General features: G+C 42.1%; 1 protein-coding gene across 1 annotated transcript in view; it reads right to left on the minus strand.

Moving 5' to 3' along the window:
- The window catches only part of LOC132900015 (cytoplasmic dynein 1 intermediate chain 1), a 98,212-nt gene that overhangs the window by 51,262 nt on the left and 31,491 nt on the right, over positions 1 to 15,459 (minus strand). The window contains exons 7-9 of the mRNA XM_060942051.1: positions 10,524 to 10,616; positions 5,333 to 5,495; positions 4,854 to 4,953 (exon numbers count right to left, since the gene is read on the minus strand). Coding sequence (XP_060798034.1) covers positions 4,854 to 4,953; positions 5,333 to 5,495; positions 10,524 to 10,616 — 356 coding nt within the window. The remainder of the gene's footprint in view (positions 1 to 4,853; positions 4,954 to 5,332; positions 5,496 to 10,523; positions 10,617 to 15,459) is intronic.

Genomic DNA, 15,459 nt, shown 5'->3' on the forward strand with positions numbered 1-15,459 from the left:
CCATGTTTCACAGGTGGGATAAGGTTCTTATGCTGGAATGCAGTGTTTTCCTTTCTCCAAACATAACGCTTCTCATTTCAACCAAAAAGTTCTATTTTGGTCTCATCCGTCCACAAAACATTTTTCCAATAGCCTTCTGGCTTGTCCATGTGATCTTTAGCAAACTGCAGACGAGCAGCAATGTTCTTTTTGGAGAGCAGTGGCTTTCTCCTTGCAACCCTGCCATGCACACCATTGTTGTTCAGTGTTCTCCTGATGGTGGACTCAAATATTAACAGTAGCCAATGTGAGAGAGGCCTTCAGTTGCTTAGAAGTTACCCTGGGGTCCTTTGTGACCTCGCCGACTATTACACGCCTTGCTCTTGGAGTGATCTTTGTTGGTCGACCACTCCTGGGGAGGGTAACAATGGTCTTGAATTTCTTCCATTTGTACACAATCTGTCTGACTGTGTATTGGTGGAGTCCAAACTCTTTAGAGATGGTTTTGTAACCTTTTCCAGCCTGATGAGCATCAACAACGCTTTTTCTGAGGTCCTCAGAAACCTCCTTTGTTCATGCCATGATACACTTCCACAAACGTGTTGTGAAGATCAGACTTTGATAAATCCCTGTTCTTTAAATAAAACAGGGCGCCCACTCACACCTGATTGTCATACCAATTGATTGAAAACACCTGACTCTAATTTCACCTTCAAATTAACTTCTAATCCTAGAGGTTCACATACTTTTGCCACTCACAGATATGTAATATTGGATCATTTTCCTCAATAAATAAATGAGCAAGTATAATATTTTTATCTCATTTGTTTAACTGGGTTCTCTTTATCTACTTTTAGGACTTGTGTGAAAATCTGATGATGTTTTAGCTCATATGCAGAAATATCGAAAATTCTAAAGTGTTCACAAACTTTCAAGCACCACTGTAGATAGATAGATAGATAGATAGATAGATAGATAGATAGATAGATAGATAGATAGATAGATAGATAGATAGATAGATAAAAGGTAAGCCTAAAGTCTCTTAAAGGTGCACAAAAATGCAATGGAGCACTTGCATGTGACGTCACAGCCGATCCAGATTGTGACAGACGCCATCTTGTCGGTCAAACGCCATATTCCGCCTTCTACTTCTGGTTCTACTTCTGCTTTTACTTCTACCTTTTCTTCTGGAAAACCCTACTATATACAATTCTACTACAACGGCTGCGGCTACAAGCTCTCCCTACCTGTGCACGTTTTTTGTGTATTTTTGCATGTTGTTCGTCTGTACCGGACTTCAATATCCACTACAACCGTATGGACTTACTGGACATTGGTTTACAGCAGAAAATGACGGTTTGTAGCGATTTCCATCGCATGCACAACATTCCGGACGAGAAAAAAAAAAACATTCCGGATGAGATAGCGAGACCAGCGGGGTCTCCGTGGATTGTTATCGGAAGCAAAGCTAAGGAGGCGGCGCCGGGAACCGAAGCAAAAGCGAGGCTGTAGAGCTGGCCTGTTGACTAAGCTCAGAAAACAGCCACTCAAACCTCCACTGCCAAGCCTCTACCTCTCCAACGCCAAATCCATGTAAACAAGACGGACGATTTGGAATTACAGCTGGAATTACCTTATTCTATTCTGTAATTGGCTGGTCAGTGCTATACTCAATACTTAAGTGACTTACCCGTCCAATGAGGATTCTTGTTCACAAGATGCCACATCTGAGTCGCTGACAAATCCTGAACTTCTGTAACGATAACTGTCCAGAGATTTATAGGCACACAGTGCTTCACCACTGAACAGCGAGGGAAAGTTAATGAGGTAATTATACACATTTGGGTATTCCACTGGCAGTTCAAAATCCACTGACGCGGTCGTGAAAACTCCGTCCGGTAAGCCATAAGGGTCACAAATCTGTAGATCGTTTATTTTAGACATATATCTAGTTATCTGTTCATTAGAAAAATGAGCCGTGTAGTCTGTCGGTTGAAATTGATCCATTCTGCACACGAGTGCAGCAGTATTCAGCGGTGTTTTTGACCGACAAGATGGCGGTTGTGTACTTTCCTGTCACGTGACTGCAAGATCTCTATTGGCATACCAATACATTGGTACAATGGTGTGCACTCACCAGTCAAAAAGCCAAACTAAGGGCCCAACTCAAGGCCTAAAGAACTGTCTCTAAACTAATTATGACCATGCACCCAGAGATGATAAACAGACAAACTCTTTGTCTTAGTTTCCCAGCATTCAACTTGCTTCAACCATTTTACATTTTGAAGAATAAAAAGAAATGTAAATACTCCTAGTAAACAAGGGAGGGAGGGAAGACATAGATGTGGAGGTGGATAGATAAGAGACACAATGAGATAAATCCACCACTTGCCTCGTTAACGTCTTTGACCAACTCCTTCGTTATATAAGGAGCAAGACCGAATTTTGTTATGTAAGATGTTTTGTTTTTTCCACAGGAGAATGTTGTAGTGACTTCCGAGACTGGGAACATAGCCTTAAAGAGTTCGCTTATGCCCTCATTCGAGCTGTACGAGTGGTGTTCCGTAATTGTTTTTAAAATCCAGAGCACCTCTGCCCGAAGTGTCGGGGTTCCACCGACACCTATCATGCCACTGCTCGGCCCTTGTGTTGTTGCTAGCCTTGCCGATGATGTCTGGCTTGGCTGATGCTGCTGACGTTCGACAGTGGTGCTAGTGCCAACTCCAGGTGCATTCGGAGATTGAACCGTGCAGAACTGAGTGATGGGCTGGTGGTGGTGGAGGGCAGATGCAATGTGCTTTGAGCTCTTCATGTGAGACTCTAAAGCGAAATGACCTATAGTGGACAACTTGAGGGTCTTTCCACAAACACAGCATCTTGCTTCAACGTCGCTTCCAGGAACCTCCCTCACCCAATCACGATATCTTTCATCTGAAAGCCACTGCTGATTAAAACGACACTTCCCCATGCTGCGATTCGCGGAGTCTCCTCTCCACCACGGACTCCGACGATTGCGCCGGCGCGAAAATGTATCAATATTGTTTCTTTCTTTGCGCATACTCCAAGAAATTCACTGATGTTACGCAAAACCCACGTTTTCACATTCTAGAATAGTATGAGTAAATTTAAGACCTTTTGTTTAAAAAATTAAGACTTGGGCAAAGCAATTTAAGACTTTTTAAGGCCTTAATTTTGGAATATTAAATTTAAGACTTTAAGACTTTTAAGACCCCGCGGCTACCATGCCACCCTCCATTCACAGACCGCCGCTTGGCCACGCCCCCACTGCCACATCACGTTATCAAATTCAATAGATGTGGCCACATTATCGCCCATTTAAACACGTGTTTTTGTTGTTGTTTACATCTACCAATGCTACGTTGCGATGTGGAATTTTCTGAAAGGTGTACAGAAACCGCCAGAGACGGGGACAAAGCGACCTCGGTCTGAAGAGGAGAAAAAGGCCGCCGATAAAGCGTACAAGAAGGAGAAACGACAAAGGACTTATAAGCAAACGTGGGAGCAGGGTAGGCCTTGGCTGCGATACGATTTTTATGGAATAATTAATTTTTCTCAAGTTGATTCCTAGTCAATATGAAGCTCCTAATGCTTTCTCTCTCATAAATGGTTAAATACAGAAAGCATGTTGGACATATTTTGGGTGCTATAGTCATGATAGTAAGTATATTTGTTTTCAATACTCATACACCAAGTTGCCAGGTTTTCCAATATATTATTATTTGTTGATATTATATTATGGTGCTCTGTGTTGTTCTCATTTATATATTTAACAACAGTATCAAAATACTCGGGTCTTGAAATAAATGCACATTAGTCATGAACAATCGTAACTACTCTCTTTTGCGTTATTTTTGACAGAAGTAAAATTCATACATGAACAAATTTTGGCTAGTTGATTTTCTGTTTGGCTAGTTACTTTGGAAGGTAACTAGTCCGGCTGGCTGGTGAAAAAATATATGAATTTCTAGGCCTCATCTCATCTCATTATCTCTAGCCGCTTTATCCTGTCCTACAGGGTTGCAGGCAAGTTGGAGCCTATCCCAGCTGACTACGGGCGAAAGGCGGGGTACACCCTGGACAAGTCGCCAGGTCATCACAGGGCTGACACATAGACACAGACAACTATTCACACTCACATTCACACCTACGGTCAATTTAGAGTCACCAGTTAACCTAACCTGCATGTCTTTGGACTGTGAGGGAAACCGGAGCACCCGGAGGAAACCCACGCGGACACGGGGAGAACATGCAAACTCCGCACAGAAAGGCCCTCGCCGGCCACGGGGCTCGAACCCGGGCCTTCTTGCTGTGAGGCGACAGTGCTAACCACTACACCACCGTGCCGTCCCGAATTTCTAGGCCTGCTTCAGCCAAATAATTTACATAAATGCATGTGATTGGATAAACCACAACAGACGAGCTGCTACCGAAGCTGTGCTGGTTCATGTTCCGCCGTCGCTACAGGCTGTTTTTTCATACACTGAATACTCTGCTACAGTATTTTTTTTTTTTAATTTTGGTCGGCTGGAGGCCTGCCAGGTGGAGATTCTGTTTCAGTGCTTAACAAAATGAAATAATTGCTTTTAGACTTCCAATATAAGTATGTTTTCTCAGTACAGAGAAACATGTCAAATCACACGTACACTACAAATGCATTAAGTGGAAATCAGATCGACTGACGCTGGAGTATTCATTTAAAGTCAAGTAGGAGGAAGAAAAAGGTAAAGAAGTGTAATCACAAAATAAAATAAAAGCAGGAGTGTGTAGATATGAAGATGAGAGGGAAGATGCCTCTGCAAGATGAAATGAAGAGGTGCTGACAGGTATGCGAGGTCAGAGGGTGAGGTGACTACCTGAGGGGACCAGTCCAGACAGGTGATGACCCGGTGCTTAGACCAGTGCTCATCATAGAACAGACGATTAAAGGACAGAATTGACCCTCCTTGCAGGTCTCTGTGACAGGGAGAGAGAGAGAGAGAGAGAGAGAGAGAGAGAGAGAGAGAGAGAATGATAGACACATAGCCACTCCATGTGCATAGGTAACATCACTAGAAAAATCCACAAATTTCAAAATCTACAGTTCCATACCACATAATAACCTGTTATCAGAAGTACTCCTGAAGCTCACTGTGCAAATTACTGTGCTATCTGCAGACACATTTAAGAGCTCATGTTTGGAATAATCATCCAATGTGAATAAGGGACTGTGCATGAATGAGAGCGTTTCTTTGAAGAACACAGAAGCACAGTGCAAGGGTCCAAACTTATGAGTCATCGGATACACACACGCACACTTGTGAACACATGCATGCACGCACACGCCCTTCTTTACCCTTCTTTATCCTCGAGGTCTCGGCCACTGTAATCAAAAAAGATGTTGGAGTCTTCAGCAAGAGCTCGCTCCATCACACGAATACTGCGGTCAAAGAAGATCACAAACTCCTCAGAGTGCAGGACCTGCTGCTTCTCCTCCTCCGTCAGCTCCCGCGGGTGGCCTAACACACACACACACACACACACACACACACAGTATATACAGTATTGTCAATAGTTTGGACACACTTACTCATTCATAGTCATGGGCAAGTGTATCCAAACCTTTGACTGGTACTGTACGTGTGTGTATACAAATGCAAACACACAAAATATACAGACCTGTAGGATAAATAAACAGGATAGACAACATAATTACACAAATGACAGAGCCACGGGTTTGGAAAATGGTGCTTACAGCTGCTTACCTTAACAAAATAAACCAATCTCGACCACAGGAGTCATAGCAAAAGTATAAAATATAAAAAAAAAAATGAGACTAGCAAAAGAAACAAGAGCTGAATCTTAAATAACCCTTGCATTAGCGGATGCTCTTTAACACCATAAATGCATTCACGCTTATTACAGAGATACAGTACAGAGATAACATGCTACAAAGAAAATAAGCACATACACAAAAGTGAATATAGAAATACATACATCAGCACACACACACACACAACATCCTCTAGCCCATTTCTACATAATGACTATGTGGTCACTTATTTCTCTGATTTTTTTTTTAATGTTATTGGGTTCCTCCATTTTCTCCCAGACCATTAGAGGCCCTTCACTTTGATCTCGAACCACTTGATTCTCGTGGCCCGATTTTTTTGACGACTCATAAGGAAGACGAAGGCCTGATCAAAGTCCCAGTGGAGTCAAAGCACCCATGCGCTCTCCCAGCACAGCCCTGACAAGGCCTCTCCTTAGCCTGCTACACTTATTTACTCAATACACACGTACAAAGAATGCGCTCTGTGCAGCCTTTGAAGTCCACTTGCCGGGGTCAAGTGACATTAATTTTGAATCGGGCTTGACCCACAATGCTGCGAGTTGATAAGCGGGACCCCTGGCCACAGAGATTGGTATCTGATATGGCGGCAGGGGTCACACGCGAATAGCCATGCAACGCTCCAACGAGCCTGTTTGGTGACTGAGAGATTCCTAACTTGTGATACGTTTAAACTTCTGCTAAAGCTGACAACTGATGTAGATGAAACACGCATCCAGCTCAGAGCACCAGTTCATCAATGTTAGCAGTGTGTTATGTAAGGAAATGTCATTAGCATATTTTAGTTCACTTAAGTTATGTTTCTATTGCTCCCTATTAACAGTGACCTGATGAATCAGACTAAAATGCACTAAAATTAATCTTATATTTACATCTGCAGCATTTGGCAAATGGCTTTCCCCAGAGCAGTTTACAGAAGTGCTTTGTTTCCATGGAAAACATATCATCCATCTAGAAAGAACAAGTCAGGGTATAAGAATACTATTAAGATAAACCTTGTTAAATGGGAAGCAGTACAATTGTTAATATCTGCCTTTACACTTATGTTTATAAAAAAAAAGTATTCAAGGTTTTGATATTGTACTATAGCACTTCACTACAGCAACTCTGAAACATGACTCTACCACAGCTATTAACCTTTATTTTTAGATATACAACCATAATACTGCTGTTGTTGTAGTATTAAATACTTACTAACGGAGCGTGAGGTCTTTACAGGAAAATATCAGACCAAGGTCTTGACAGTACGGACCAAGCCAAAAAGACAGAGGTCTGATATTTTCCCATAAAGACTGAGCAAGCAAGGTTAATGAGGAGTTTATTATATGGCTTTTTTTAAAATATTTTTTTTATTTCTAAGGTTAAAATAGACAGTCATTATAACGAGGCATGACGCTGCTTTCAATCACGTTATATTTGTAACATAGTTGTGCCATGCATGCAGAATAAACGGCTAGCGGTTTCAAAACTGAATTTCTGTTCTGCTCCTCGTTGCTCATTTCTTGAATAATCCGGTGACTCGTTTATCTTTTGTGTTTCGGCCATTTTTTATTCCGTTTTGATTTTCAATTAATCTTTGTCATTTTATTTTTGTCTTTTGCAACATTGAAAACTGGCGCCTTGGAAAGAAAGTCCATAATCGCCCACAGGCATTATGGGGAAAATAGTGCCTGCCAAGGAACCAATCAGAGCACACGATTTTACTGGAAGTAGCTTGTGCCATATAATAAAGGAAAATGAGCAATTTTAAAATAATTGACACAAAGTTTTCCCTCCAACAGCACAGCAATTTGCTAATAATAATAATAATAATAATAATAATAATAATAATAATAATAATAGCATTTTAATTTAATACGTTAATTAATTGAAGCACATCATATTTTTTTATCCATTTATAGCTACATAAATGTAAGGAAGGTCCCTGAAACAAGTTGGTTTTTGTTATCACTTACATCGTAACAACTGTAAAGTCATTCCTTCACCAGCCTTTCTTTTCTCTCTTTTAAAGTTAATAAGAAAACAAAATTTAAGCTTGTCATGTTAAGCCTAGGTCACAACCGGCCGTATGTGCTCCTACGGCCGGTCTACGTGCAAAAAACGCAAGAAACGCACGGAGGGCGCGTGTGTGACATGCTGATTTTCAAGCCGTAGACTGGCCGCAGAGGTTCTTTGTCATGTCAAACAAGCTCTACGGGTGCTTACTTTTTTTTCAGGTTGCAAGACAAACTTACGGCCAACACACGTCTTTCTCCACAAACAAAAAAAAAACGCAGCAATTTGGGAAACGCCAAAAATCGCACGGCCAAAAAATCGTACGTCCGGTTGTGACCTAGGCTTTAGAGAGAAAAATGCTCAAACTGTAGACTCCTTCTGTAAATGATAAATACAGTAAATGTCTCCTTATTAAAAAAAAAAAAAACACTTCACCTTATCAGTTATTCATTTTCCTAATGAATTGTAAGATTTTTTTTTCATTAGTTTGGTTGTTTTTTAACAGGTGAAGAATAAGTATACATGAAAAACCAGGCATGCAACCTCATTTAGCTCATCTTTATTTCACAATAAAACTACACGAGACAATATTTTGTTGCTCATATCATATTAATGATGCTGTACTAATACTACCAGATGAATACATTACTGGGACATGAGATGAAAAACTTGTGTGTATAAGGGATGCTTATTGAACAGATGCTATTCAGTACAAAATCCAACTTCCTGGTGTACAAAGGGTTCATGTTCACTGTGTTTAGGAGACGATCTCGTATAAATGAGCCATTCTTCTGGTATTCACCACTTCAACAACTTGTTCGTGTTTTATGGCAGACCCCAAGGAAGTATAGTCAGCAATGTCATTTTAGTGATAGAGACTCCTTTCTTTGTAATTTACCACCCTACCTAAGGAAATTACTATTCCTGACATTTTCATCTCTTCTTTAGGATCATTCTACCTTCACAATTTCAGCATAAGACATTTAACAGTTAGCTAGTAAAACAGACTCCATCATTAGTTGGCTGCTCTGTATCGAATGTTTCCAGGTTACTTTGCAACATTCTTCTCATTACTTGAATCACTTCACTGACAAGACAGTAAACGATGGTGTAGCTCACTCTGGCCCAAATTTGGGTAGAAGTTACAGTGGTGCTTGAAAGTTTGTGAACCCTTTAGAAATGTCTATATTTCTACATAAATGTGACCTAAAACATCAGATTTTCACACAAGTCCTAAAAGTAGATAAAGAGAACCCAGTTAAACAAATGAGACAAAAATATTATACTTGCTCATTTATTTATTGAGGAAAATGATCCAATATTACATATCTGTGAGTGGCAAAAGTATGTGAACCTCTAGGATTAGCAGTTAATTGGAAGGTGAAATTAGAGTCAGGTGTTTTCAATCAATGGGATGACAATCAGGTGTGAGTGGACACCCTGTTTTATTTAAAGAACAGGGATCTATCAAAGTCTGATCTTCACAACACACGTTTGTGGAAGTGTATCATGGCACGAACAAAGGAGATTTCTGAGGACCTCAGAAAAAGCATTATTGATGCTCATCAGGCTGGAAAAGGTTACAAAACCATCTCTAAAGAGTTTGGACTCCACCAATCCACAGTCAGACAGATTGTGTACAAATGGAGGAAATTCAAGACCATTGTTACCCTCCCCAGGAGTGGGCGACCAACAAAGATCACTCCAAGAGCAAGGCAAGGTCACAAAGGACCCCAGGGTAACTTCTAGCAACTGAAGGCCTCTCTCACATTGGCTAATGTTAATGCTAATGAGTCCACCATCAGGAGGACACTGAACAACAGTGGCGTGCATGGCAGGGTTGTAAGGAGAAAGCCACTGCTCTCCAAAAAGAACATTGCTGCTCATCTGCAGTTTGCTAAAGATCACGTGGACAAGCCAGAAGGCTATTGGAAAAATGTTTTGTGAACGGATGAGACCAAAATAGAACTTTTTGGTTTAAATGAGAAGCGTTATGTTTGGAGAAAGGAAAACACTGCATTCCAGCATAAGAACCTTATCCCATCTGTGAAACATGGTGGTGGTAGTATCATGGTTTGGGCCTGTTTTGCTGCATGTCTGGGCCAGCACGGCTTGCCATCATTGATAGAACAATGAATTCTGAATTATACCAGCGAATTCTAAAGGAAAATGTCAGGACGTCTGTCCATGAACTGAATCTCAAGAGAAGGTGAGTCATGCAGCAACTGGGTTCTCTTTATCTACTTTTAGGACTAGTGTGAAAATCTGATGATGTTTTAGGTCATATTTATGCAGAAATATAGAAAATTCTAAAGGGTTCACAAACTTTCAAGCACCACTGTATATCACAATGACCAAATTTCAGAGGGAACTAAATTTCACTGATTTTATGAAATCGAAAGGCCGTCTCTACATATCTTCATTATTAATTGCAGTTATGGAAATTTGGGTAGAAGCTATATGCACCCCAGGCAGACCTACCTTCCTGCCAAAAAGAATAAAAATCAGTGAGGAATTGAGAGAGAAGAAATGATTTTTGTGAAACATGGTCGGACGCTGGACGGATGCCGGACAACACATGATGGCATAAGCCCATTGCCTGTCGGCCGGATGAGCTAACAAGAGAATTGAGTGTTCATCTCTCCATGAAGAAAGAACTTTTTCACCAAAAGGTTTGTACCCCCACACAACACCGTTTTACCTTCTTTTGTGTCCTTGCTCTCCTCATCCTCCATCTGGTCTGAATCCAGACCTGCTTTGGGTTCTGTATTATCTTCATCCTCCTCTTCATCCTCTGTATAAAGACAAAGAAAAATCTGTGTCATCTGCCAAAACTTCACCCCCGCCCCTTCAATGACCCATCTTGAACCCAAGCCCTGGCTGCATTCACACTAATAGCTTACAGATCTCCTGTACAAGCTTGCAAACAGGCCAGACTCTTCACTAATGTAACAACACAAAAATCATGACCTCCAATTATAATCACAGTCTCAACTTGTTTTGGATCAACTTGCCTTATTTGTAAAGGATTTCTTGAGGATTTGCACAGCTGCATTTTCACAAATTTGAGCCAAAGATAAATAGTGAGATAAAAGAAAACTCACAAGTTCTGATAACCATGTGTGCGATTCATGTGTGTGTGTGTGTGTGTGTGTGTGTGAGTAAATCAAGATGTCTGCTGGGAGGAGAAGTACAGATACCCAACCGGAAACAAGACTGTTGAGTGGCGTGCCTCCTCTGTGCTCTCCCCTGACCCCCCTCAGCTGCACTGTGCCTCCAGGCCACGGCAACTCACCCCCACAATTAACCCAATCACCCCAGTCAAAGAAGCAGCGTAGTGCTCATCTCCCACAGGCACCTGTCTCTGTGCCCCACCCCCTGCTCAACCCACCATGCTGGGCATATGTTCCTAACCCTCCCCACCCCTGTGATCCACGCCCGCACATGCCAAAGGGGCTCCAAGATGCTTAACACCCATTGGACACCTGTGGATAAGCACGTGCCCTTACAGCCACATTCTAACACACACACACAGGGCTCTGTGGGATTGTTTTCTTGTTGACCCTGTGTGGCAGAGGTTAACAGGCATGGGTCATGCTGACAGTGGGTGCCCAGTTCTGAGGAGGAAGTGATCCCATCGCACCAGACATGGCACGGCTCACGCACTCAACACCAGCGTGTTTGTGTTCACACCCGCCGAGATGGAACATGGCGCCTCAGGGCTTGCTCGACAATTGAGTGTCGGGACTACAAGAATTTGTCCTCTAACACTACTGTGTAATGTCTGCTATTATAATCGACTTTGTGTCTTTAAAGCATTTATAGTTTTATCTCATTCAATAATATTTTTGTTGTGTTTATCTTTATCGGACTGAAGTATTCCCTGATTCAATAACAGCAGGGATGCAATCGAGGTGGTGGTGAATAATCTGAAACATAAAACTCCTGTGGCTTCTGGCAGGGCAGCTTTGGTGAATTGAAATCTTGACTGTGAGGTTTAATAAGCCCATATCAGTGCTGAGTTTCTCCCCGAGAGGCTTCTGGTGAATGCGGATCAGTGATGTGAGTGCAATTTGGGCCGGAGACAAATGTGGTTTAGCTGCTGAATGTGACCAGACCTCTGAGCCAGAGACCAGCGGGGAACCGAGGAGTCCTCAGGCCCAGACAGGCAGCCAGCCAAGCAACCCAGACCGTACCACACTACACCAGACCACACTCCTCCACCAGATCCCTTCTCCATCTGTTTTTCTCTTGTACTCTTCTGGGCTCTGAGGTGATGCTCTTTGCATAAGCAGCACGACTCACTCTCTCCATTCTAGGACTTTGACTGCTCCTCCAGGCTCAAACCGAAATAATGCACAAATGAGAACAGGCAGGATGCGTGAAGGGCACTGCATGGCTAGAATCTGAGGTATCACTGCGGAACAGCAAGAAATCTGGGCTGAACTTGACCTGACTTGACCAGTTTTTGGGGGAGGATGATGTGGTACAGGCCAGGGGAAACAAGAGAAAGCTGAGAGGCTGGACAACATGAAGTGGTCAGGCTAAGAACAATCACTGACCACAGAGACTGGGACAACGTAAGCTAGTCTTGATTCATGATTGCGGCCGAGAGGCCATAGGTTCACAAACAACGTGATAGAGGCATGCCGTAAGTCCTTGTGGCTTGCTGTCTAAGCTACAGCCATGCATTTTTATGACCCAATCATAAAAATCAGCGTCTGCAGAACATCAAAAGTGACTGTCTGTGTGACATTCATAGGGGTGAAGAACATAATATATGAGAAAGTGCTGAGGCAATATAAAAGTGAAATAAAACCACACGGCTGTAACAGTTCGATTTAGAAGGAGTTAATCTCTACGTACCATTATAGATGATATTAAACTACCTCAGGGTGTCAGGGTATTAATGAAAACTCTCTGAGATACAAGAAATAAGAAGGGGCAGCTTTAACACAGTCGCTCCAAGTCTATCCACTGGGCATGTAATCTTCAGTCACAAGATACTTTCTCCTTCACCTGCCGCGTAATACCATCCAGCTCTGTGGGGCAGCGTATTAAGCTCTATCCTCCCTGCCTGCCAGTTTGATGAAACTCTGGGCCTACGTGGCATGGTAATGACATCCTCCGCATCTCATAGCTGTTCAATCTTCCGTCAGCTTCCTCATGCTGCTAGTGTCAATTCAAATCCACGCTGGGTTACAGCGTTCTCAGAGGATGAAGATCTTAAGCCAGTCGCTCAGCTTGCCCTTGTATCGTTCAGCCACACATGATGATGGCCATCAGTGTGTCTGACAGTACCCCAGTGATCGCTGGAATTGTTTTTAAGGCTATATAATCAACCTAGGTGTAAATACAGAGCCATTATAGATAGGTCAGCATATATAACCATCCCAGGAATTAAAGATCATAACGCGGTTAATTTTATTAAGAGTTGCAGCAATTATGTGAGAACTTTTATAACAGGTACTAAAATATCAAAAGATCTCGCCCTTCAAATCTCCTATTAAAGCAAAGGTGAAACAGGAAACGTGTGTGACGGTGGAAATATTAAACTTGAGGTTTTGTCTGTGTGAATTGGAGGGTATCCAGCATAAGGGCCAGTGCCTGGTCCTGTCGCTGATAGATGGATGTTGACATGAAGCACTTTTATAAAAGGTGAAAGGTATGGTGCAAAACGGCACAGCTAGTGAAAAAAAATGAAGAAAAAAAAAATCGCTCAGGATGGGATCCCATCCATTAAACGGCAGGAGGATGCGACTCAGCTTTTCATCCAGCCTTTTATTGGGCCAAGCTGTGCAACTCCAGGCCTCACATTTGGGATATGGAGCTCATTACACAATCAAAAAAATTCCCCCTCATCTGACAAGTGGGGAGTTTTCCTTCTAACGCGCAGTGCCAAGAAGGGGGCGGCTGGTGTTCCTCACCAGGCCTTTTCCTCAATACGGAGGAAAATGGAATTGAAAGAGTACGAGGGGTATTTCCATGCAGGGGTGTGAGAAATGGTGAAAGAGGGGGAAGACCCTGGTTCTGGCTATCCACCATATACTGCATACGGTATCTTCTCCGTTGTGAGCCAATACAGACACACACATGCAATTTGCGCCTCAGAAGTTGGGTGTCAAGCAGCCTGCAGACCACAAAAGAGGCAGAGAGCAGAGAGCAGAGGAGGAGGAGGCGGCAGCAATGTGGACATGAAAGAAGTCTCTAATGTGGCACTGGCACGCCACCCCAAGCATGACAAACACTGTATCACTGTACAGAGCACAATGTCAGATCAAGCTTCTAAACACCCCTAGAAGAGCTCATTAACACCTGAGGAGTACTTTAGGAGTTACTTCACATATTACATTTGCAATCTCTGAATGCGTCCATGATGAAATTTAAGCAATCTTTCACCAATACTCAGGATCGATCACCATAAATGGCCCAATGAGTTTATTCATTCCCATTCCTTAACACTACCTCAGTACTTCCCGTTAAGCATGCTGATGGCTGTGCTGCAGTCTCTGCACCATGACTCATCCACTTCTAGACAACAAAAGCTCTCTCTCTTTTCCTCACACTTCAAGTAAGACTCCATGTGAGACTGTCAGACTTTCTGAAGTTGAGCTGTGGGGGGAAAAAAACATGCTTCCTCTCTCTGGGCTGTGCTCATCAAGTGCGTACTATAGAGTGAGGAATAGATACGCTGAGCTCAGAGAAAGAAGGCAAGCCTTTAATTGACTCACAGCCACTCTTCCCCCTCAGGCCTCTTGCAGCTGTGCACTCATGGGCTAAAAGTGCTCTGTACCCCTCTCATCTCCATACACGGACACAACAGACACATAGCCACCGTCTACACCATCATACTGGGACTGATGGTTACTTCAGATGACCTTAAAAGATAAAATTGTTCACTATTAATCCTTTAAGCTCCAAACACTGGTGTTTCTAGACATTTCTCATTACACTCAAAACTACTCTTCTTATCCATTGTACTGTAGTTATTACTGAATAATCTATTTTATTCTATCCACATTCACTGGATATGAGCAATCGCATGCTCCGATTGGCTACTCTACTACTAGGATATCAGCTCATATACCATGAGTAGAGAAAAACAAAATGGCAGAGCGTCTTGCTGAACCAACCGAGGATGAAATAAAAACTCTACCTGAAAACAAAACCCCCAAAAATAAAAAAGCAGCAAAATATGGAATAAAAGTATTTGATGATCAGAACATATCTTTATTTTTCAAGAATTATTATTATTGCTATAAAATTGTTCACAAATTGCGACTATCGTTTTGTCAGTTTGTTTACATTCTAAGCCGATTGTATAAAGTTTTGTACGTATAAAGTTTTCATTTATCGACTTTGTAAAAAATAAAATAAAAATGCTCTGTTTCACAAAATCCAGTGAATAAAAGAGTTATTCCACTCAATCTCGTCGTACATGGCTTACAGACAACTTGGCGCTATGCACCTCATCAGCTATCAGCTCATGTACAACTCTATTTAATGGAATAACTGTTAAATAGCTATAAATAGTTTTTGGCAAAAAACCAAAAAGTGTATTCAAATGGTATGGTGTAAACATGACTATTCACCTCTTACAGCACTCTTACATGAGATGCAAGTAAATTTTGAGGGAT

Source organism: Neoarius graeffei, chromosome 16 (genome assembly GCF_027579695.1).
Source record: "Neoarius graeffei isolate fNeoGra1 chromosome 16, fNeoGra1.pri, whole genome shotgun sequence".
In the NCBI taxonomy this organism is placed as follows: Eukaryota; Metazoa; Chordata; class Actinopteri; order Siluriformes; family Ariidae; genus Neoarius; species Neoarius graeffei.